This window comes from Aythya fuligula, chromosome 1 (assembly GCF_009819795.1).
Source record: "Aythya fuligula isolate bAytFul2 chromosome 1, bAytFul2.pri, whole genome shotgun sequence".
NCBI lineage: Eukaryota > Metazoa > Chordata > Aves > Anseriformes > Anatidae > Aythya > Aythya fuligula.
Window position 1 is genome coordinate 134,785,640 of NC_045559.1, and position 24,297 is coordinate 134,809,936.

Consider the following 24,297-nt stretch of genomic DNA (forward strand, 5'->3'; position numbering starts at 1 on the left):
TAGACCAGTTGATCTTGGAGGTCTTTTCCAACACTAATGATTCAACGATTATATGAAAAACAAAAAATCCAGCCCGGCTGGTCACGTTTCAGAGCACAGCGAGGTCCACAAACGCAGCTAACCTCGGTGCGTGCCTGCACGGAGGGGCGCGCAGCGGGGCCAGCCGCACCCCGCAGCGTTCCGACCGCTCCCAAACCCAAACTTTCCTCCACCTCCAGCTCCCAGGCTGGGGCCAGGGCTCGTCTGCCCCCTCCCGCCCCCCGCCTCAGTCCCGCCCGCGGCCCCCTGCCCGCCCCCCCGCCGAGGGGCCGCCCAACCCGCAAGAGGAGCCGCTCCGCCGCGCCCTCCCCCTGCACAGCAGCGCCCTGCGCGGGGAGGCGGCAGAGCGGCGGAGCCCCTCACCCCGGGCACCCCGGGCACCCCGCGCCCCTCGTCCCCATGTGGCCGCGGGCGGCAGGAGGCTGCCGCCGAGGGAGCTGCGCCCCCAGGCAGCCCGGCAAGCGGCGGGGACCCTCTGCCCTCTCCCGTCCTCCTGCTCGCCCCCCGACGGACGGGCTCGGCTTCAGACGGCGCTGAGGGACCGCGGAGCCCCCCAGCAGCCCGCGGGGGGGATCGGGGCACAGCTCTGAAAGGAGTAGCCCCAACCCGCTCCCCTCCTCCCCCCTTACACGCCCCCCCGGCACGGTACCGCCCCGCCTGGTTTATGCGCGTTTCGGGGGCACCAAATCACGGCGGCGGCTTCTGCAAAATGACGGGCGATGAGGAGCCCTAAGGCTGCGGGGCGGCGGGGCGCCGCGGGCTGCCATGAGCCTCGGCCGGACGCTGCCGGAGGGGCCCCGGGGCCGTGCCAGGTAGCCGCCCCCCCGCCGCGAAGCCCCCCGGGGGCATGGGAGCGGCGGGCTGCGCCCGCTGAGAGCGCCGCGCCCGGCCTCAGGTAAGGAGCCGGGGGAACGGGGGTGTCAGGGGAGGGGGCTTGGGAGCGGCTCCATGTGTTAGGGGGGTGTGGTGATGGAAGAGGGGGCTCCGTGCCGAGGGGAGGACGGAGGAGGGGGCGGGAGACCCCCGCGGGGCCGTGCCGCGGGGTGTCGGCGTCCGGCCGCTCAGCCTGGAGGGGAAATTCTTCCATAATGGGAAGCATCTGCCCGCGGTGAAGAGAAAAAAAAAATAATAAAGGGGTTGGGGGGACTGGGGGGGCTGCCACGCTGCGCGGCGGCGGAGGGGGAGCCGGCAGGCGGCGCGTAGGGGTGCGCGTAGGGCGCCCCCGGGCGGAGGCGCGCAGCCAGTGCGGCCGCGCCCCCGAGGGGTCCCCGGTGGCAAAGGTGCGGAGGGGAGGCTTCGGCTGGGACGCTGGGAGGCTGCCCCAGGCATCGCTTCCTTTGTGCAAAGGAGCTCCTTCGGTGAGGCTCGGTGCCCCCGCCCAAACGGGACTGGAGTGGGTAGGATGTTCCTGAAAGCTTGTTTTTTTATGAAAGAGAACCTTAAGGAAAACGGCACCTGAATGTTCTCCAAACAAATTAAAGGCTATTTTTCTTTGTAAAGAATGGTAAGTGTCTCATTAACTTGACCACAGATATTTGAGAAACTTCTTCATGCCGATGAGCCTCTCCTTTGAACTGTAATAGCTTGCACATGATGCTCTTACAAAAAAAATGTGTGTCTTGTTGCTAGCAGATCTGAAAAAATCTGACTTTTATACTAAAAGCAATAACTAATGGAACTAATAATCTCTAGTAGAACTGAATGTCTTTCCCTCCTTGTCACACTGTTACACAAGAGTGAGACTACCAAATTTCTGCTTCTAATAGTAGCCTGCATTCTTGCATGGCTTTAATCTGAAGAGCTCAAGTTCTTCTCATGGTAGATAAGGATATTTCAAACTAACTTCTCCCAAGTTGAGTTGCTTAATCTGTAATTAGACATCTACAAAATGGCTTTATTTTCAGAAATGGCTAGTGCTCAATAACAGTAGCATTTTGGGTTTGTTCCAGCGTAGTGTGCCTTTTTGAACAACTCTCCATGAGTCTCGTCATACGGTTTAGACACAGTTCTGAAAATCTGAACCTCGGTGTTGATAGACATGGCAAGGTTATAAATACAGACTTTCTTGTTTACATTTCCTTGGAGGCCTGTGCTTATGTTTCTAAATCAATTGTCAACTTCTATCAATTCTGAGCGTTCATAGCTCCTGTTTGGTTAAGATTACGGGGTAAAAGCATGCCCAGCATAGCACAGTAAATGACACAGTCCAGATCTGTGTTCAACCAATTCTTACTTTCTTTCACTCCCTGCCTCTCTCAATGTTACTATTTCCCATGTACATTATGAATGTTCAGCCTGGTTTTACCCTCCTGGAAGTTAGTAGATGGTCTAAAAATTAGGTAGCTTGGCTAGGAGAGTTAGCTAGTTAGGGACCTAAGGAGGCTGATCTGTTCTATTTCTAGGTAGTTACCTGATGGGGTAAATACCTGATATTACCTTCTGGTGAATATGGTTTGCTTCTCTCTTGTTGATTGACTGTAGAGGGAGCCATGGCAACTCACCTGAACTAGATGCTTCCCTTGAAGTTTTCTAATTTGTAGGTGAGACAAAAGCTGCCTTTGGCATATAGAGCAAACCTCCAAAAGTTACTACCACAAGAAGACAGCATAACTTTTGTAGGATGGGTACTGAAATGAATTATAGGGAAAAAGTTGACTTTGAAGTAGCAAGCGACTTGGACGAAATAAAAACTCTTCCCGATTGAACTTAGCCGCAATTGTCTACAGACCTTCTGGGACTCTGCAGAGCATCTCACGGTAAACAGAGCATTTCAAAAGTATTAAAAAAATCTTTGTTTCTTCTCTCTGTCTCCCTTTGTCATCGTTGCTGTCATCTGTTGCTCGTGACCCCTGGCCATCCCAGGAGGAGTGAGGCGAGGCGAGCCGACAAGATGCGGGAGAGGGCTGCGGTGGGGGCACTCTCCGTGGTGCTGATCCTGACGCTGGGGCTCCCGCCGGGTGCCCTGGCCTGCCCCCACCCCTGCGCCTGCTACGTCCCCACCGAAGTCCACTGCACATTTAGGTCTTTAGCAGCCGTGCCAGCAAGGATTTCTAAACATGTGGAAAGGATCAATTTTGGGTTTGTATTGCAGTTTGTAGCAAACAGTTTCATGTTCTTGGTGTTGAATCTTGGAATGCTTCACGTGTGCGGCATACCGGGATCTTTGTGTGTACTTTTTAAGTGGAATTGCAGAGATGGGTGGTTACTTCCACACTCTGTATTTCAAACACTACTATTACTGGCATGAAGGAAGTTTTAGTGTAGCCCTGATATTTCAAATGAAAGTTTGTAATACTTTCAAATAAGTTTTATATGATGGTGTCAGTTCTTACTGGCAAATAGTGCATGTAGTCTTACAGTGTTTATAAACTATATTGAATTAAACCTACTATGGGAGGATTTCTACTAGATGTTGATTATTATATCTGATACAAAAAAATGCAGAAGAACTAGAATTATCTAATAGAAGCAGGTAGGATTTTGGAGCACAATGAAGTAACATATATTAAAACAATACAGTAAAGACTAGTTATTCCATAACCTTTGAAGTTGTTGTTTTTTGTTTGTTTATTTTTCTTTTCTTTCTTTGTTTTGTTTCCTAAGAATTTAAGTGCAATATAAGCAGACAGCAATGTTTTGGGGTGAGGGAGCTCAGGCTCCAAATCACCTTCCTCTGCCAGAGTATTTCCAGCCTACATTTCTCTGAGATGAGAAGGCAGGGACAGTTGGTAGGCTGCATATCACAAAAATGCTGTGTATGGCCATTGTATGACATAGCATGGCAAAAGAGTCTCAGTCCTCTTCTGCTTGGTAGCAGAACCATCTCTCTACCTGTTATGAACTCCTTCCCTAGCCACAGGGCCTGTAACTTGCAAATGTTCATGCTATGACTAATACATGTAGTAGGGACATTAATTTATTTGCTTCTCTGTAGTTAAAATGTCTATCAACCAGTACTTTATCCACCTAAAGTCTGATTTTAGTCTCACAATACCCCTGCACTCAGTAAAACTGTATTACAAAAATCTGTATTTTCATTCCATTTTTTTCAGTCATCCCAATGGCTCATAGTCAAATCAGTGGAAGTATTACTAGAATGATACATAACTATGTAATTTCTATAGTACAGATCAAATGTCCAACTGGGTCAGCCTTACAACATTTTGCAGTGTGAGGAATGTTCGCTATATTTCTTTCAGGCCATCTGCCATCAGTTTAGTTACAGAGGTCCCCTCTGAGAAAATAAAATTTCATACACAAATTCATGTGATTTAGTCTTAATGTAAACACACATGGTTCCAAAGGGAGTCATTTAAGCAGCTTCATTGAAAAGCTGTTGCCAAAGAATCTGCAACACAGAGTGGCCAAATGCTATCCACCAGCAGGTATGCCTTCAAGTGGCCTTATATGCCTCTTTACTGGGAAATGAAAATATTTTTGAGTGTGACCAGTAATCCATGTCCTTGTTTCTGTGATCTTCAACTTGTACACAACCTGCCATAGAAACCGATGTCTCTTCCTCTTCATTTTCTTTGTGTATAGTAAAGCTCATGGTAGTCAGAATTATAATTATATGGTCTCTTTGGAGCTCTCTGTGATATTTATGTCTAGTTATCTTGCTAACTCTGAAGCTGAGAAAATATGATAAAATTTAAAGAAATAAAATCTCAGGAACACCATAGGCTATGATGGTACTGAAAATGTGTAATCTCTTCACTGCAAACTTCACCTTCAGTACAATTTCATACAAACATGCCAGATCTTATCCAAACAACATTAATTTATTTCCATGGCTTTAGTCTCATTAATTTCGAGCTCTCTTTGAAGCCTGCCTAATGTCATATTTCTTTATAAATTCTGTCTTTGTAGAATATATCAAACTGCCCTCCTTTTCCTCTCCACAGTCAAAACCACGCATATTTACAGTCACCTCTCCCCTATATATAAATATTCTATGACAAATTCTATCCTTAAATTGGTTTTGAAAATGGGTGTGTAAGCTTCTAAATTGTGTAGACATTTTGGAAGTTCTATCCAGTTTTTAAGTAAATTATTTGATACTGCTAGTATAAAAGCCCTTTCCATTTTTTTTTGTATTTTTGTCACTAAAAATTACACTTTCTGAGTTGTCTCCTCTTCCAAGAAGAAACGTTCTTACTTATCTGTTGCATTTCTTTCATTTTTGAGAAGTGTTTTTAGAATCCTTTTGTTTCAAGTTGCTGTATATTTAAGAGGTAAAGCTAATTTTCTTATCTGGAAATAATTTAGGAAAAAATCATATTTAGAGAAGTTTGTATTTTTTTTAGAATGTCTCATGTAAACATAAGGAATTTTAATAGGATTACTGCTATAAACCTGGGAGATCTGTAGTAGGACTAAAAATATCAAAACATATGTCTGATTTTTTAGCAAGTTCAAAATCTTCAGATAGATAACAATGAAAATTTAAAAGTATTTCCTTCATAACCAAAGTATTTAAATTTCTGTCTCTATCTTCCCTTCGTGTCTAGAAAGAAAGTATTAAAAATAGGAAAAGATATTTAAAATTGGATGCTTAATTCAGAGTCTTCATGCCCAGATTAGCTCATATGTCTAATTTTATATCTACATATGGAAAACCCAAATGCAGATCTAGGCAGCCAAATTTAAGGCTTCCATATTGGCAAATAAAACCTGCCTTGTTAGTCCTAAGTGAAACTGATTGTTTTCAATAAGTTGATTTTCTTATTACTTCTCTAAAAGGAGTTCCTGGGCTCAAATTATATAGTTGAAAGTTCAGTACCTAGATAATTAGTTGATGCAGCCAATTAAATGTATCAGTAAGGTAAGAATGATGTGACTTCCTGCTTCTCTTGCTGTTTGGGAGATATCCATTTTTAATGTCCTCTGTCCAAGTCTTTATTCATTTATTGTTAGATGCTGTTTTGGCAACATTGCAGCATGTCTAGTTTGCCAGGCTCCATAGCATCATTGGTTGGATACAGGCCATTAATTTATTGCCATTCCATAAAGTAAGCTGCATGGAAAAACATACTGACAACTACTAGAACTTAAACGCCTATTTATTACTCTTAGTTTTAAATTATGGTTAAAGTGCCACAAATTGATTTAAAAGAAATTTTAATGTAAACATGAACTAACTATACTTGGCCTTGTAAAAATGTTTCAGTACCTTCTGGCTCTTTGACAGTGCACTAAGATCCATCCAAGTTTTCTTGATAGTTAGGTTATACTAATTTTACTTTTGCCATCCATGATAGTCAGTGTTTGAAATGTAACTACACATTTTGTGATTTTTTTTTCCAGGTTTAACAGTATACAGTCTATATATGAAAACTCCTTTGCAGGACTTACAAAACTGGAATTGCTTATGATACATGGAAATGACATTCAGAATATACCTAATGGTGCTTTGAAAGATCTCGTCTCTCTACAGGTAATGCTCAGGTCTTTCTAAATTTCCCAAATTCTAACTTCAGTAAGTAGCTGAAGACAAAAACAAGTTTGTTTTTTTGTTTGTTTGTTTGATTGTTTTTTTAGTGTCTTTCCTAGGATTAAGGTACCATTCCTCCCCCTCAAAAATAATATTGGAATTCTGTTAACTATACCTATGTCATACTTGATAAAGCTAACTAATGTTCATTTGTGTTCTCCCTCTTTTGACTAGCATATCATTTTTCAGTGGTGCAAATGATATTTGAATGGGAGGAAAACTGAATGTTTGTTATTCTGTTTGGATTTAAATACAAATTAATCTCCCTCTCTCTTTATTTTTTCTTAAAGGTTTTCAAAATTAGTTACAATAAATTGAAAGTCATAACTGGCCAAACCCTCCATGGACTTTCAAGTTTAATGAGACTGCACGTGGACCACAACAGAATCGAGTTTATTCATCCAAATGCTTTTAATGGATTAACTTCTCTGAGATTGGTCCACTTGGAGGGAAATTTGCTCCAGCAGCTTCACCCACACACCTTTTCAACATTTATGGTCCTTGATTATTTCAAACTGTCAACAGTAAGACATCTCTACCTATCTGAAAATGCTATTAGAACCTTGCCTGAAGAGATGTTTCAGGGTATGCCACTACTAGAGAATCTTTACCTTCATGGGAATCCATGGGTTTGTGACTGCAGCTTAAAGTGGTTCCTTGAATGGAATGAAGTTTCTGGAGGTAAGAATAAAATTACCAAAGCCTCTTCAACTTATAATGTTTGATATTGTTTCCCCTGTTCTGCATATGAATAAATTTGTTATTTCTTGTGAATCATTACTTACGTGATGTCTATGTGCACTATGTTGTCTAAGGAAGGAATGGAAATGAGATTTCCAAATTCTCAGAAGAGTTCTTTAACTTCAGGCTTTTAGCTTTAAGGCTGTTATTCATGCGTCCTTTTTGTCTATTAGTGTTTCTTCATTGACCACACCTTACTTTTCTAAGGGAAGCAATCTGTTTTCAGTATTTTCAGAGAACACCTACAGTCCTGCTCCTTTTTCAGAGGAAGGTCTGCTTTTGTTGCTTTAAACTTGAATGGCTTTAATCTAATAATAATAATAAAAAAAAAAAGCTTAGATTACATATAAGGAAGAAATTCTTGACACTGAGTGTGGTGAGGCACTGGAACAGTTTGTCTAGAGGAGCTGTGGATTCCCCATCCCTGAAAGTGTTCAAGACAGGTTGGATGGGGCTTTGAGCAACCTGGTCTGGAGGAAGGTGTCCCTGCCCATGGCAGAGGGTTTGGAATTAGATGGTTTTTAAGGTCCCTTCCAACATAAATCATTCTATGATTAATTTAGGCTTAGATGTGAGATAAGAATCACAGTGCTTAGATCAGGAGTCCGCTAAATAGTGTTTTTTTTTGTATGTCTGTTTTCAGTTTAGGCATTTGAGTCCACCAGTGTCCCATGTCAGGTAGCTAAGTGTTTGGTATAGCAGGCCAGAGGGATGGGTGTTACACCAGATCTGCTGATAGACTCTTAAGAGGAAATAGTCATTGAATTGCAACTGAAGATGTTTCAGATGAGTTCTGGAGTCACAAGGTTTATGTAATGATTTGGAGCATAAGTAGTGGATGACGATGGGTCTTGTTGTCTTAGGATATCTAATTCATGGCATTTTTGTACATAGCTATAGAACAATAGTTTTAGGGATGTGTGGTACTTTAATGAATAGTGTAAGTGTCCCTGATTGAACTGATATTCGAGGTATCCAGTTTAGGTATTATATTTATGTAATTTACACTTTAATCTTCTTATATGCTCTCCTTGATCATATGAGTGGATATGCTAAGTGTACCAAAGATGCACTCTAAGTAATAATGATGAAATATTAGATGAATGTCCTTTCCCTGTACAGTGATGGCTTGTTACTGTTTTTATTTGATTTCTTTTCTGCATTAAAATGGTGGTGATTTTTGGAAAGAGGAGAATTAGTCCATGCCACTTTCATGCATGACAATTTTAGTATTTTTATAAAACTATAACATTGACTTCTTTGGGAATTTTGTCAGAGAGTGATAGAAGTGCTCTTTGAAACACAGTAATGTTCCTCAGACCAGTGTGGCATCTGCCAAGCTGGTTGTGTGCCAGTTCTGTCATGAAATACACTTTCCTTGTCTTTGAAGCATCATATTTGAATCTGCACGTGGTAGACTGGTTCACTTATATATTACAATCTGTCAGACTGGCAAAGCATATATTTTCCTTTTCAAAAAGGTTATGAAATTTTGCCAGTTTTTTTTCCCCTTGTCCTAGAATTTTATGTTAGAATCCACCTTTATTGTTCATTCATTCAAAGATCCCTCATTCCTCAGGAGCAATCAGCATAACACGTATTCCTAGAAAAACTACAATATAGCATATTTCCAAACTAAATATGAAAGACAACTTTGACATTGTAGTAAGCAGCGCAAGTTAAACATAAATACATGGCTGTTGTTTGGCAGACAAGAATCCTTCTGGCATTGGTAGAAGCAAGGAGTCAAGGATATAATTTCCTGTTTTAATACTCCTCTGTTTAATCTTTATTTTATATTTACAGAATTTGCAGTTGTTTCAGAGGTCAAGGAAGAAGTGCTTTCTTTTTTTTTTTTTTTTTTTTTTTCTGCTGTCAAATCGCTTGTAAGTGTAGGAAATAATCAGCACGTTTTGGTAGATACAGTAGAATTTTTTGTATATTGCCAGTATTACTGTTAATGAATAGAGAAAAATAAAAAGCCTCCTGAATTATTTAATGAGGAAATCCAGCATTTCTCAGGCAAATGCTGCATTTTTGAAAGCTGAGAGGACTCTGTTCTCTTAAATTTGTGTCCAAAAGATAGATGGGTAGGTTGTCACTGTACGCATACAGACTTTTTATACAACATAAATATTAACAGACTTCTAAAATGTTGCTCTGAACACTTCAATTTCTGGTCATTTTATTCAGAGGCAGTGAAACTAATTTTCAGAAGGATGGAGCATTCAAACTTCTCATTAAAGTCAGAAGAAACTACAGTCAGTTGGAGAAACAGGCCTGTTCAACTGTGAAAATAAAGAGGCAACATTTTAAAACACCTTGCTTGTATGTCACGTGGCATAATGTTTATCTCATGCAGTCCATTTGGCACTCCTGAGAGTTTGCTAACTCTGGGACATGATTCTACAGCTTACCTGTCCTTTTTTGTTTGTTTTGGCTTCCAGGTGTTCTAAAATGCAAAAAGGACAAAGCCTATGAAGGGGGACAGCTCTGCCCTAAGTGCAACAGCCCAAAACAGCTGCAGAAAGAAGATATCCAAAACTTGAAAGATATTTCCTGTAGGAAACCTATCATTCAGTCCTCATTAAGGCACAATAGCAGCACTCAAGATGAAGAAGATGGTGACAGTTATGAACTCCCTCTGGTAGAGCTTCAGTCTTCTCCGTGGAACATTACATTAAATATGACTGATGAGCATGGCAATGTAGTGCATCTGAACTGTGAAATAAAGAAACCAACAGGCTCTACCAAAATTCAGTGGAATCAAATCCAGACTCAGGAGATTGATATAAATGCTACAATTTCACTGGATTTTGAATGTCCAATGAATCGAGAGAACTATGAGAAATTGTGGAAGCTTATTGCTTACTATAGTGAAGTGCCTGTCAAATTAGAGAGGGAACTTATGCTCAGCAAAGAACCTAAAATAAGCTATCGGTACAAGCAAGGCTCAGATTATGATGCTCTTTATTACACGGGTGTCAAAGCTCAAATAATGGCTGAGCCTTCCTGGGTGATGCAACCTCTTATAAGTATGCAGTTAAATAGGCGCCAAAGTACAGGGAAAAAAGTGGTGCTGTCTTTTTTTACTGCATTTTCTCAGGTAATTCATACCAAAGACACCAGGCAGCAGAGAAGCTGGGTAATGATAGAGCAAAATCAGAGCACAAGGACAGCACAGAGTATCATGGAAGGATCAGAGTGTCAGCTGAGCTGCAACGTGAGAGCCTCTGAGAGTCCTTTCATTCAGTGGCTCCTTCCAGATGGGACTAAACTGCAGGCACCATTTAATCAGAAAGACAGTAGGTTTTCTATTCATAGCAGTGGTCAGCTAGTAATCAAACCAGTGAGTTATACTGATACTGGTTTGTACTATTGCATTGCCCAAGTGAGAGATGATATGGACATTAGGGCTTACAGACTTCTTGTGCAGCCTCCAGCTATTCAGATATCTGATACAGATATAGTGAGGGTTGATAAAAATGTTGGAGATCCAATAGTTTTGCCTTGCAGTGCAATTGCCATCCCGGAGGCACAGTTAAGCTGGATTCTTCCAAACAGCCAGATACTCAATGATTTATTGAACTCTTCAAAAGGATATATGTTGGACAATGGTACTTTGCTTATTCCAAAAAGCCACGTTAGTGACAGTGGCCATTACAGATGTGTGGCTGTCAATCAGCAGGGATCAGATCAGTTTGCTGTAAAGGTTACAGTAAATAAAATGGTGTCCGACAGGTCATTTAAAAGGATAAAACTGAAAAAGCGCCCAGGCTCAAAAAGTTCATCAAAAACAAGAGGGCGGGTCATAGATGATGGAGAGGGATCAGGGACAGGAGGGGTGGATGAGTTCCCACGCAGAAAGAACCGCCTGAAAGATCGTGAAGTATCCTTTAAACAAAAAAGTGACCAGGTGCCAGAGGCTCAAATTAAAAAGGGAAAGAAAGGCAGAAGGAAAATGAAAATTTGGAAAGGTACTGATAGAACCCAAGACAGCAATGTTGCAGAAGGCCGGAGAGTGTTTGAATCTCGAAGGAGAATTAATATGGCAAGCAAACAGATTAATCCACAGCATTGGGCTGACATTTTGGCAAAAGTCCGTGGGAAGAATCTTCCTAGAACAACTACAGCTACAGCCATTTCTGTAACAATGGCATTTCCATCATTCATGCAGAAAACTACTCCTGTCCCTCATCTGGTAGCCAGCCCTCTGCCTTCAGAGACAGCAGCTGATGTGGTAGATTCCTCTGCTGATGCATCACCACTGGGTGAAGATGAGCCATTCTCAGTCACTGTTTCCGACATCAGTAAAGTATTTTCAGTCCAGCCCATATTAACAGGGTCAGAAACTGAACCTTTTCCTGACTACAGGGTTTTAGAAACACCTGCAAGTACATACTCTGTAGAGATCCCTGTATCAGGTTCATATTTGACTCCTCTGTCTGCAACTGTGCAACCCCAAGGTCAACAGCGTCAGGATGACAGGACCGATTCTTTTGTAGTCAAAGAAAATATTCAGACTGTCACTGAAGAACCTCTAACCAAAGAAACAGTAACTAACTTTCCTAATATTCAGAGCAGTCCATTCATAGTGGAAAATGCAGATGCAACTGTATCTTCTACATCAGAGGAAAATTCTGCTTTTGCTGAGCTACCACTTGATGCTACTGTCCTAGCTGAATCTCAGACTGTAGATCCTCATAGCATGTTGGAGACAAGTGAGAAGTTAAATGAAGTGGATCAGATGAGTGTTGACAACATAATGCCTACTCAGCTGGATGATATCATCCCAACAGATTCTGTAGGTGCTACTGCCATTTCATCATCTCTTTCTCCATTTGTTACAGAAAAAAGCAATGACTTGATACATCAGCACACAGAAGTATCCGCAGGTCAGATGAAAATAGCAGACTTAAGTACAAGTTTTCCAGCTGTCATATCCATGAGCAAGGAAGAACCAGAGACCCATAGGGATACAGTGACTCAAGAAAGCACATCCAGCAGTTATGCAGAGAGTTATCATGGAAGAGAACAGAACCTGGCTTCTCCAAAACCAGACCCCACATTCATTTTGACAAGCACTAATGCTCCTCATAAAAAAACAGAAGAGATATCTGCTGCTTCCATCAGTAGACTGACCACTGTGGCCACAACAACACCATCCTATAGAAAGACCACACCTTCACATGTTACTCAGCATGCTAGGAAAAGGCCTTATGGGAGAAGGAGATTGAGGCCAAATAGAATCCGACAAAGAACAAAGCCTTTCCACCCTGTTGTTTCAATCACAGAGGCAGTGCCTGCCATTCCAAGAACATCTACAGTTGAAGCTGTGACCAAAACTTCCTCTGCAGTTCTTGAACACTTTGATCTTAAAAACAGTGTCAAAATACAGGCTAAGGAAGAGGAGCATATGGAATTCACCCCTTCATCAGTTACCGATCCAGTTGTACTAGAGAAAACAACCAAAATCAGAGAGGTGGCCACAGCTTCTTTCTTTAGGCCTACTGCTTCTCCACCCGAAGGAAAACATGTGACTCTCTCTGCTGCTCCTGAAAACATGGCACTTCCAGTGACTGAACCTATCACAGTTTTATCATCATACATTGTATATAGCACAGTTCCCACAAAAGAGTCAAGTACACCTCTGAAACCACAGCAAAATAAAGTGCCAAAATACCATTTGTCAGACAATATATCTGAAGGGAAGGGCCTTGAAGAAGATTCTAAAGCTACAGATGGTGAGGCAGAACAATCAAGTAGAGCTACCATTGAGCATAGGAACAGATTGATATCATCTACAAAATCTGTTTACTCAGAATCTCAAGAGCCCATCCTTTTTGACTCAGAAGTTGTGGTTAATGAAACCACTGCTGGAACATTCCAGCTGATGTATCCCACTATGACAGACTTAACTATTCCTTTTGGCACAGTGGAAGTTTTTAAGGATGTCTCAGTTTCAGAGGAGACGTGGACACCCACAGAAACTTTAAAAACACCAGCAGTAACTGAGCCACCTCAGCAGCAAGAAATGCTGACTTTGTCCTCCTTCAGCACTATGGAAACTCAAACTTTTTCATTTATAGAAACAAAGAAATCTGTTGCTTCTGAGACTGGGGCAAAACCATCTTCCTTGGATAAAAAGGAAGCTATGTCACATGGCATTTTGCAGACAGCTGAAAAGCCTCCAAATACACCCACTGTCTTTATTCCATTTACAAAACTTCCTACTTTTCCACCATCTATTTCAAGCACTTCATATCCTTCTCTTCATTATACCACCAAGGGCAGTAATGCCTTCAGTCAAGAAAGGTTGTCAGAAACAAAACAAGTTGAAGCAGAAGGTGACAGAATGGGAGTGAGCTCAAGACAGAATGTATACCCTACTCCTTTCTCTAGCCAAAATAGGATTAGCATACAGTCTAAAGAGGAGCGATTCAAAGAGATGTACAGTAGCAGGTCAAACAACAGTTTATTGCTAAGCCCAAACCTTCCCCATCCACCTGCTGGAATGATACCAAGCCTAAACCAAAGACTGCCTGTTGTGCCTCCAAAGCATGTTCCAGTAAGAGGCACACTGAAGCCTCCATATATTGTAACACAAGGCTCATTTCGTTATTTTATAACACAACAGCCTCTTCACTACACAAACAAACCAGAAATAACAGCATATGCAGCACATACTATCCAGGACAAAAAATCTTTTGTCTTTCAGAGAGAGACAACTACCCCAACACAAGCCACTCCATTTCACAGAACAAATACATTCACTGCAAGCAAGTTTGGTAATCAGGGTCAGAACAGATACAATATTAATTCAAGATATTTTGGCAATAACTATGTTCCAGATAACAGAGGCACAGCAGGGAGACTACCAAATCAAGGGATTCCCTATTACCCCAGTTCCAGAATACCGTTCCTTTTCAACAGAACAAGGATATTCCCTCACTTAAGTATGCATCCTAAACCTGTGGTCCCTAGTCAGCTAGTCCCCAAAGACACAAATGAGAAGATTGCCCAAGTCTCCCCTACGAGGATTACAGTGCAGAAAGCTACAGTTATCGCAGTGCCTCCACAGACCATGACCACAACATCACCACCACCAGCAATTTTGAAAATTACCCCTCCAGCCTTTCATTCTCAGCGCACAAGACCCCAGATATTCACTACAGTTCAGCCTCTTAAAAATGTCCACTATCATCAAAAAGTTCAGTCTGTACCTCATGTGGGAGGCATTACACCACATAATTCATCTATAATTCAATCTTCCAGCAATTTCAGGACACCCAAAGAAAGACCTAAAATTATCTCAGAGGTATCTCAGAGCATATCCATCCTTGCTGAAACAGATATTCTTATCCCTTGTGATGCAGTAGGGGAACCAAAGCCTTCTATTACTTGGACAAAAGTATCTACAGGTAAGACAGAGAAAAAAAGTGTTCTACACAGTTTTAAGGGTACAAGTATTTATTTTTTTAATGGTTTTATATAAATATATAATGAAATGCAAGATTGTTACAGGAATATTGCAAACCACTGAAAAACACTTAATGACATTTTATGTCCATTTTAATCATTGTAGAAACAATATGACCAATTTCAAGCAGTCATTACAGATAAAAATATTTTTGCAGTATTTGTCATAGTAAAAGAAAAATTCTAACATTTAATGAATTTGGTTCTTGAAGGAGGAATAGCAACCAAGTGATTATTCACAGCAGTTAGAATTTATGATGACAAAGCTTGTGCATAAGGGTTTGTTGACATTACTACCTTAAATATTGATGTGTGTATCATCTCCACTTAAGAGGAATCCCAAAGTACAAAGCCCTTAAAAGTTCCCACACTGTACAGACTTGCCAAACTATTATGGTTAGTTTTGTAATAAAAGCAAAGACCAAGGAGAGTGTCAGAAGATGTCATGTGATCCATCTGAAGATGTACATGTAGTTAGTGTTAAGTAAATCTATATTTTTCCATAAACTTTTTTTCAGTGCAGTGACATATGTCTTAAAAACAAACCCTTTGATTTTCCATTTATTTCTTTCTTCTCACCTTTCCAGGAGCTGTAATGACAGCCAACACCAGGTTACAAAGGTTTGAAGTCTTGAAAAATGGTACCTTCCTTATCCGAAATGCTCAGCTTCAGGATCATGGACAGTATTTGTGCACCGCTCAGAACCTACATGGCATAGATAAAATGATTATTGTGCTCACAGTTGTAGCCCACCAGCCCAAAATTTTACTTTCCCGTTATCGAGATGTCACAGTCTATTTTGGGGAGACCATAGCAATGGAATGTCAGGCAAGTGGGACTCCAAGCCCACATATTTCATGGATTTTCCCAGACAGGAAAATTTTGCAGACAGTCACCACCACAGAAAGCAGGATTATGCTTCATGAAAATCGAACCTTGTCTATCAAGCAAGCGACTTTTTCAGACCGAGGAGTATACAAATGTGTAGCTAGCAATGCTGCAGGAGCTGACAGCATTGCAGTGAGGCTCCACATTGCAGCCTTACCACCCATCATCCAGCAAGATAAACAAGAGAATATTTCCTTGCCCTTTGGTAGTAGTATTAACATTCACTGCACTGCAAAAGCAGCACCTTCTCCTAGCATCCGTTGGGTGCTCTTTGATGGCACACAAATTCGACCGTCCCAGTTTGTCAATGGGAATTTGTTTGTTTTTCCCAATGGAACTCTTTATATTCGCAACGTGTCCCCCAAGGACAGTGGGACTTACGAGTGCATTGCCGCTAATATGGTGGGAGCTGCCAGGAGAATGATTCAACTGCATGTGAAGAAGCAAGCTTCTAATGCTAAGATCACTGGGAGCTCTCCTCAGAGGACAGATGTAACGTATGGCAGCATTCTGCATTTGGACTGCAGTGCTTCTGGTGATCCCTGGCCTCGGATATTATGGAGGTTACCTTCCAAAAGGATGATCGATTCCCTACACAGGTAAATTACTATTTGAGGTGTTGCAGCTAAATTACAGTTTGTATGAACTTAGAGAAAAGACCATTCATATCTGTGTGAGCTTCATTCTTGATTTCTGTGAGTTTTGAGTTAGGTCTTAAACCATTAAGGAAGAATTTGAAATTATATCAAAAGATGGTCAAGTTGTAATTTAGCATAATTCTCTTGAAAACAGTAATATTATTGAAAAGTCAGGTTTAAGTGTTTAGGATAAGCTGCCACTATTTGCCTTCTATAGCAATTTCTTGTAAATATAGCAAAAAGTCTGATGGCAAAAAGTCTTATTCCAATGTGCTTAGTTGCATAATTAAGGGTTGCATAGATGCCAGCTTTTCCCCAGGATAACTGAGTTCACTGAAATTCATGTATCTGCTGTTCTAATCATTACACATTATAAAGATAGGACAAAGAAATCATATGATTTAAGTAATGATGAGCATTTTAAAAATGTGTAAATAAATGTTACCTCATAGTAGCCTCTACTTAAAACAATACCTTCTACAATGTTCACAATATCAAGTAAAACATGACTTCTTTAAAGCAACAAAAATATCCTAAGACTTTTTGGAAAACACAGTTTCTATTCAATAAATTCTCTTTCATCGTTGTAGATGGATGAGAAATGTGCTGAAATCAAAATACACACTTGTCAACAGCTTTCTTAATAGTGGACTGTAGTCAGCATTTTTTTTAATTGGACAAAAAATATATTTGGGTAGCCCATAGGTAGTACAAAATCCAGAATTAATTTTATGTTTCATAGCAATTGCAACAAAATAGTTCTTTCATTTACTGTCGTGAGATTTGTGTGGACTACTTTTCTAATACAGTAGATCTTCTCTTTGGGGAGAAAACCTTGGACCTACTGAGGAAATTAATTTTGACCACAATGCACCAATTCCACAGTGAAATTGAAAGGAATAATAGCTTTTTTTCAATAGCACATTGAAAATCTTTTTTTTTTTTTTTTTTTTTTTTTTTTTTTTTTTTTTTTCCCCACACATATTTCAAAGCTTAGGTCATTTTAAAGTAAAATTACTAGAGGTTAACTATTGTTTATTATTGAGTCTGAACATTTTGCTTCTTTGAGATTGCTCAGAGGGTTTAAAATGTTGTACCTGGAGCCAGAGGAATATTGATTTATTTTTAACTGGGCACCCAAGTGCCAGACTCCATAATTATGATTCATCTAGGTTTGTGTGGAGTATATTATTCAGATATGGCATGTTTGAATGTTACAGAATTCTGTACATGTAGTCAAAAAATCAAAAATAAAGGAATACTATTAAAGTCAATGAATGGAACAGAGTAGATTTGTTTGGTTATGAGTGAGTGGAATTATTTTTTTTTTTTTTTGGTGGTAAGTATCTTGGTCATTTCAGACCATCTAATTATCTAAAAATAGCAATGCTCCTGTGCTTTTTCCATATTGTTGGGTTGTTATTTGTTTGTTTGTTTGTTTGTTTGTTTTTCCAATGTTACACTCAATTACTAACTCCTAAAATGTGATTTTGCAGCTCATGTCCCGTTCTCTTTTCTTTCCTTGCAGTAGCTTGGAGACAAGAATCAAAGTATTCAGCAATGGAACTTTGGTTGTCCATTCAGTTACAGATAAAGATGCAGGAGACTATTTGTGTGTGGCCCGCAATAAGATTGGGGATGACTATGTGGTCCTCAAAGTGAATGTGATGATGAAACCAGCAAAAATAGAACAAAAGAATGAGAAAAACCACAAGGTCAAGTATGGAGGGGACCTGAAAGTTGACTGTGTAGCTACTGGGCTACCAAATCCTGAGATCTCCTGGGGTCTCCCAGATGGCAGCATGATCAATACCTTCATGCAGTCAGATGACAGTGGCAGCCGGACAAAGAGATACGTGGTCTTTAATAATGGAACCCTGTATTTCAATGATGTTGGACTGAGGGAGGAGGGGGACTACACCTGCTATGCCGAGAACCAGATTGGGAAAGATGAGATGAAAGTTCGGGTCAAAGTAGTGGCCGAGCCTGCAACTATCAAGAACAAAACTTACGTCATTATTAATGTACCCTATGGTGATGTTGTCACAGTAGCGTGTGAAGCCAAAGGAGAACCTACTCCCAAAGTGACTTGGCTTTCCCCAACCAACAGGCCCATTCCCGCCCTATCTGACAAATACCAGGTGTATCGGGATGGCACCCTCCTCATCCAAAAGGCCCAAAGATCTGACAGTGGCAACTATACTTGTGTAGTGCGGAACAGTGCTGGAGAAGATCGGAAAATAGTTTGGATCCATGTAAACGTTCAGCCTCCCAGAATCAATGGGCATCTCAATGCAATAACATCTGTGAGGGAGACAGCCATCAGGGACAGCCGGAAGCTTATTGACTGCAAAGCTGAAGGCATCCCAGCTCCACGGGTCCTGTGGGCTTTTCCAGAAGGAGTAATCCTGCCAGCTCCCTACTATGGAAACAGGATCACTGTGCATCGGAATGGTACTTTGGACATCAGAGGGGTGAGGCAGACAGATGCGGTGCAGCTCATATGCATTGGGCGGAATGAAGGAGGGGAAGCAAGACTGATTGTGCAGCTCCTCATCACAGACCATTTGGAGAAACCCTCCTTCAGGGACCCTGTCAATGAAAGGATCACTGCCATTGCTGGGCACAGCATCAATCTGAACTGCTCAGTCCAGGGGAACCCCGAGCCCAGCACAAGCTGGATCCTTCCCAATGGCACTGAAGTGCTGAGTGGCAGCCGTCTGCACAGATTTTACCATAAGAGGGATGGGATCTTACACATCAGTGGTCTCTCTGCAGGGGATGCTGGGACGTATCGCTGTACAGCAAGAAACCCAGGAGGTTACGTGGAACGGGTAGTCTTCCTGAAGGTGGGACTCAGGCCAGAAATCAGCAACCAGTACAACAACCTGGTGAGCATTATCAATGGAGAAACTCTGCAGCTCCATTGCATCACCCAGACAAATCAAAGGGCACAGATTTCCTGGACACTGCCCAATGGGATGGTCCTAGATGCCCCCCAGGCTGTGGGTCGCTTCTCCCTTCTGGAGAATGGCTCTCTGACAGTGCGTGAGGCTTCTGTATTTGACAGGGGCACTTACCTGTGTAAGGTGTCCACGGAGTATGGCACTTCTGTTATGAATGTGCCTGTCATTGTGATAGCTTATCCCCCCCGGATCACAAGTGAGCCAGCACCTGTCATCTATGCCAGGCCTGGGAATTCAGTAAAACTGAACTGTATGGCCATTGGGATTCCTAAAGCAGAAATAACTTGGGAGCTTCCAGACAAATCTCATCTGACAACAGGAGCTCAATCCCGTCTGTATGGAAACAAATTTCTTCACCCTCAGGGGTCATTAGTCATCCAGCAGTCTTCTCAAAGGGATGCAGGCTTCTATAAATGCACTGCTAAAAATATACTCGGCAGTGATTCGAAAACAACTTACATACACATATTCTAACACTAAAACAAATGCCTTTGGCTGGATGCTAGAGTTCAAGTCACTGCCAAGGAAGTACAAGAAGGAAAGTACTGTCTGCAACAAAGCCAGGAAGGCTGAGGGCAGAAAAAAATGAATTCTGTTTACATGTGAAGTGCATTGCTTTTGTATTCAACATGATAGTACTTCCCTGCAATAGAAGGCAGTAGATATACTTAAATTGAGGAGACTAATGCATTGGAAAAAGTCTTTAAATTGTTAAGGCAGTGTAACATGTTTTTTCATGCTATCCAATAACATCTGAGACCTAAAGTAGCCTATTCTTGTCAATAGTCCAAAGCTACTCCTTATTTCAACAAGCACCTTAAAAGTACCGAAGAAGTATTAACTGTTAATAAATGAGCTGCAGTGATAGAAGTGCTTTAGTATTTTGTTGGAGAAATATATTTTTCTTTATCCCCTGCAGTGCTTTTACATAATCTAGCCTTATAGAATATGATTACTAACCTTTCTGTTCATTCTTCTATCAGCTCTTCAAAATCAAAGACTAATTTAGCAATAACAGTGATCTATTTTAATAAAAAATACATGCAGACATTAGTTACCATATGAACAAACCTTTTCCAGCTACTAAGGATGCTCCAGTCAAATCATTCATTATATATTTTATATATATATTTTTAAATCAGACTATGAGACTAGAAAGAGTAACAATGAATTTGGTCTCATTTTATAAATTATTGGTCTTTACAAGACTCTGATATATTACAGTGTTTTATAATGTTAAGGTCAATATACTGTACATTTTATAATAAAAAAATATTTTCCAAAACTTGTATTCACTGTGATTTTTTGTTTTGTTTGAGAAAACAGTGAACTCCAAACACTGGGAGTGTGGAATTAAGTCAAAAAACAGAATTCATATACTGTTATACATAATTTTTATGTTTCCGTACATGGTTTCCTAATAAAAACTTAGGACTTCTGTTATATATAATTAAAAATACATTTAGAATTTCAATACTTCCAGTCAAGAATGTTTATTTTAATATATCTTAGTATGACTTTTGTAAGATTTACCTATTTTTCTGTTGAAATAATTGCTAAAAGAGGCTGAGTATGCCCATGTTTCAACACAAAACTCCAATCAGAATTCTGAAAAAGTTCACTGTATTTCAAAGCATTTGGATTCTCTAAGATATTCCTGAAGTCTTAAAGTTCTGATCAGTCATAAGACTTACGTTTTAAAACTATGTTGAGAATAAAAGCTTTATATTTATTTTCTTTATTGACTAAGATATGTTGGAAAGGAATGTAACGTTTTCTAATACTTTTATTTTTTGAAAATTGTAAACAGTGATTATCAGACTATGATATTTTATAGAATTTATTCTTAAGTCAGTGCAGGGTAAAAAGATGTGTTTTTTTTTTTTTGTAGCATAATGTATTAAAGTTGCACCTGTATTACTGACCTAATTAAATAGCATTTAATTATATCTTTATTCTCTTCTTAAACCCTTGAGCCCTAAATTAGCAAATCAATGCTCAGAATGAGGTGTGTACCTAAATATCTAGCAGGGAAGCTGCTGATCAAAAAAGAAGTTAATGAAGAAAGGGACAAGTATTCAAGTATTTTATCAAGATTGTTCATGTGATCTTTTCTAATCTAAACAATTTCCTTAAACATGCCACAGATTAGGTATGTCTTTAGTTCCTTTACTTAATTTTAAAATTTTATTTTATTGCAGTTCTTGTAAAATGGTAATATATTTTTTAATAATAACACATATTTTAAAAAGGTGTGAAGTTCTCATTTTAACATTGAAATAGAAGTCAAGCACTTTTATTCATCTGTCCAATCTTCAGTAAACACACACATTTAGAAGTATTCTTAGATACAGAATGACTTCTAGATACGGCCATTATGCAAGGGGAAAAAAAAAAAAAAAAAGAATCTGAAATCAAATGTTTAATCTGTTGGGGTCAAATGAAGTATTTGATAGTGTGGTGTTCATCAGGCCAGAATTTGCTTGCTGCTAGTGGAAGTTTTTGAGGCTTAAGAAATTGAAGATTTGGTTTAAGACTTCTTAAGTCAAGACTTAATAGCTTCAAAATTCCATCAGAATTGCACTTCACATTTTTTAAAGTGTTACAGTTTCCATTATGTTTATCTTTGCCTCCTTTATGAAAGCATATTACCAGTGATAGGCCTATAAAATACAATTCTTTTCCAAAAGAGATAATAACTATGGCTTAACGAATATCAGATGAACATATTTCACATTCTGTCAGTGTTTGGCCGTATGTCCTGTCTTTCTCTGCTGAGATACAATTTGTCCATAATAACCACCTTGAAATCCTTTTGTAGAAATAAAGTTCAGGAGGAGACCAAGTCAGTCCAGGATTAGTAATCTTAAACCTGAGTCTGGATGTCATTCCAGACTCTCTGGAATGTAATTCCATATGCTGTCATTCCTTTTTTTTTTTTTTTTTTTTTTTTTTTTTTCCTTTAGTTAAATTGTTTAGCTAGTAATAATTTTTCCTTAATATTTTTTTCCTTTAATTAAATTATCCTTATCTCAACCTGTGAGTTGTTCTTTACTTCTTCCTCTCCTTATCTAGAAGCTTGTTCCCTTTCCAGTTTCCAGAGGTGATGGGAAATTGAGTGATTGTTCTTGGTTTGAGAAGGTTTCACAATTTTTACTTGATTAATCAAAGGAGTTACTGCATAGCTTTCATGGAAAGAAAGAGTTGCCATTCTTTTCTTTTTGTTTTGAAAATGGAGAAAAAAGATTTGTTTGATACCTTTTGGAGAAGCAGACTAACAGGATGTTTCAGATGTTTCATTAGAGCTGTGTAGATTACAAATGAAATGAGTTTATATATATGTTTTTTGCTTGGCTATCACAAAAAGAGATTGAAAATGACCATGTCCCTAACATGACTTACGACTAATACAAATTAAAGTAGGAATATAGGCACATAGGTCAGAAAGGAAAAAAAAAAAAAAAAAAAGAAAAAAGAAACAGGGAAATAAACAGGGTGTTCATGTAATCAAGATCTGATAAAATGTCTAAAACACTAGCCACTTCACTTACATATTTTAGTGATTATCTTCAAAAGCTCATGAAGCCCAATTGAGGTACAAGAGAACTGAAAAAAATAAATGCCAACACTAGTTAAGAAAACGTAAAACAGTTGAACTTTGGTATCAGGAGAAGTATTTTGTTTAATACATTACTAAACAATCAATCAAAGAGCATCTGTAGAGTAAATCAGTGATAGGAAGCAGCTGTTCTGGAAGTTTCCACAACAAAACATATAAAAGCAAACTAATTACCTCCTCAAAAAAAGTAATTATCCTAGAGTACAGGAAGAAATTGGTATGATATATATTAAGCAAAAATTTCTTACATGGTCATACAGTCCAGACATTCTTCTGTCCAAACTAAAGAAAAGTCATTGATCTATTATAAAATGTGAGAACAGATGTTTTCAAAGAATTTAAAGAGAAGTCATGATTACTGGTTATCGGTTAAACATGTCAACTGCATCCAGCTCATGTTTCTTTTTGAGATCAGTACCATTCCACATTTTCATTAATGACTATCAGGCATGGAGAAGGCACTCTGAAAATAGGTGGATAATATAAAACCGAAAGAGATTAAAGCACAGGGGACAGAATTACAATTCAAAATTATCTTAGTGAAATGACTGGAGATCAAAAAAATTAATTCAGTGAATACAAATGCAAAAATTTTATTCAGAAGGAAGAAATTAAATACACAAACAGCAAAAAATTTGTGAGGAAAGAGTAGGAGTGGCACAAGTTTGTACAATGTTATTTCAAAGAAAACATCACTTTGAAAGAAAGGTTTTGTAAAGCAACTCAATGGAGATAATGAAGATAATTATTCTTGTCCCAGACAGGCCCAAATGGAAAGTAATTGAAAGAAACCCAAGAAAGTGTTTTAGGAAAGATAACCTAAAAGGATAAATTGAAATAGGACAAATTTGTTTAGCTTCAGGAAAAAGAAAAAAAAAAAGTATTAAACATAGTTAATCAAATGTGTGGGAAGTCATTATAAAGAGACAGTAAACAGTTCTTTTTCAGGTTCCCTGGGGTTAGTATGGAGAATAATTGAGTTAACTTACTGCAAGCAAGTTGTAGACTAGATAGTAAGAAAACTTTGTAACTGTAATGACAGTTAAAAGATGTCAACAGTAACAATGGTAATGGTCAAGACCCAGGAAAGGGCAACTGCAAAAAGGTAGACTAGCAAACTACTTGTTTAAGAACCAGTTCCAAAAACAAACAAACAAACAAACGAACAAAAAAGGCACAGATATATGGATGTTTGCTGCCTACATTGGGACTGTATTTGTGACCTCACAAACAGGCTACTGACCAAGCTTAGTCAAGCCAGACAACTGTCACCTGCTCCTGCTTTTTCTGTCCCCTATGTGGAGGACTGAGGCTGTGACAAGGAGACTCAGAAACATCAGAAGGGACTTTACATCTGTACTGGGTCTGGCTGGGATGTTAACTTTCCCAGCAGCAGCCCATACAGTGCTGTGCTCTGCACTTGTAGCTAGAAC

The 24,297-nt window shown here is 39.6% G+C and overlaps 1 protein-coding gene across 3 annotated transcripts; it reads left to right on the top strand.

The window, feature by feature from the left end:
- Positions 1–438: 438 nt before the first annotated feature.
- Positions 439–20,618, top strand: MXRA5 (matrix remodeling associated 5). 3 transcript variants are annotated; one of them, XM_032182704.1, is made up of 7 exons: positions 439–934; positions 2,902–3,117; positions 6,346–6,475; positions 6,823–7,213; positions 9,721–14,694; positions 15,340–16,240; positions 17,811–20,618. In XM_032182704.1, exons 1-7 carry the CDS (start codon positions 759–761, stop codon positions 19,717–19,719), a joined length of 8,697 nt encoding a protein of 2,898 aa, XP_032038595.1. In that variant the 5' UTR covers positions 439–758; the 3' UTR covers positions 19,720–20,618. The 3 variants fall into 3 exon arrangements, with proteins under 3 accessions (XP_032038595.1, XP_032038587.1, XP_032038605.1); XM_032182696.1 differs by having other exon boundaries at positions 440–934; positions 17,808–20,618; XM_032182714.1 differs by lacking the exon at positions 439–934 and adding an exon at positions 1,461–1,543 and having other exon boundaries at positions 17,808–20,618.
- The last annotated feature ends 3,679 nt before the right edge of the window (positions 20,619–24,297 follow it).

Coding starts and splice junctions, on each gene's coding strand:
- MXRA5 (XM_032182696.1), top strand. CDS start 759: ATGAGGAGCCCTAAGGCTGCGGGGCGGCGGGGCGCCGCGGGCTGCCAT. Junction 14,695..15,339: donor TTGGACAAAAGTATCTACAG/GTAAGACAGAGA, acceptor TCACCTTTCCAG/GAGCTGTAATGACAGCCAAC. Junction 16,241..17,807: donor ATGATCGATTCCCTACACAG/GTAAATTACTAT, acceptor CTTTCCTTGCAG/TAGCTTGGAGACAAGAATCA.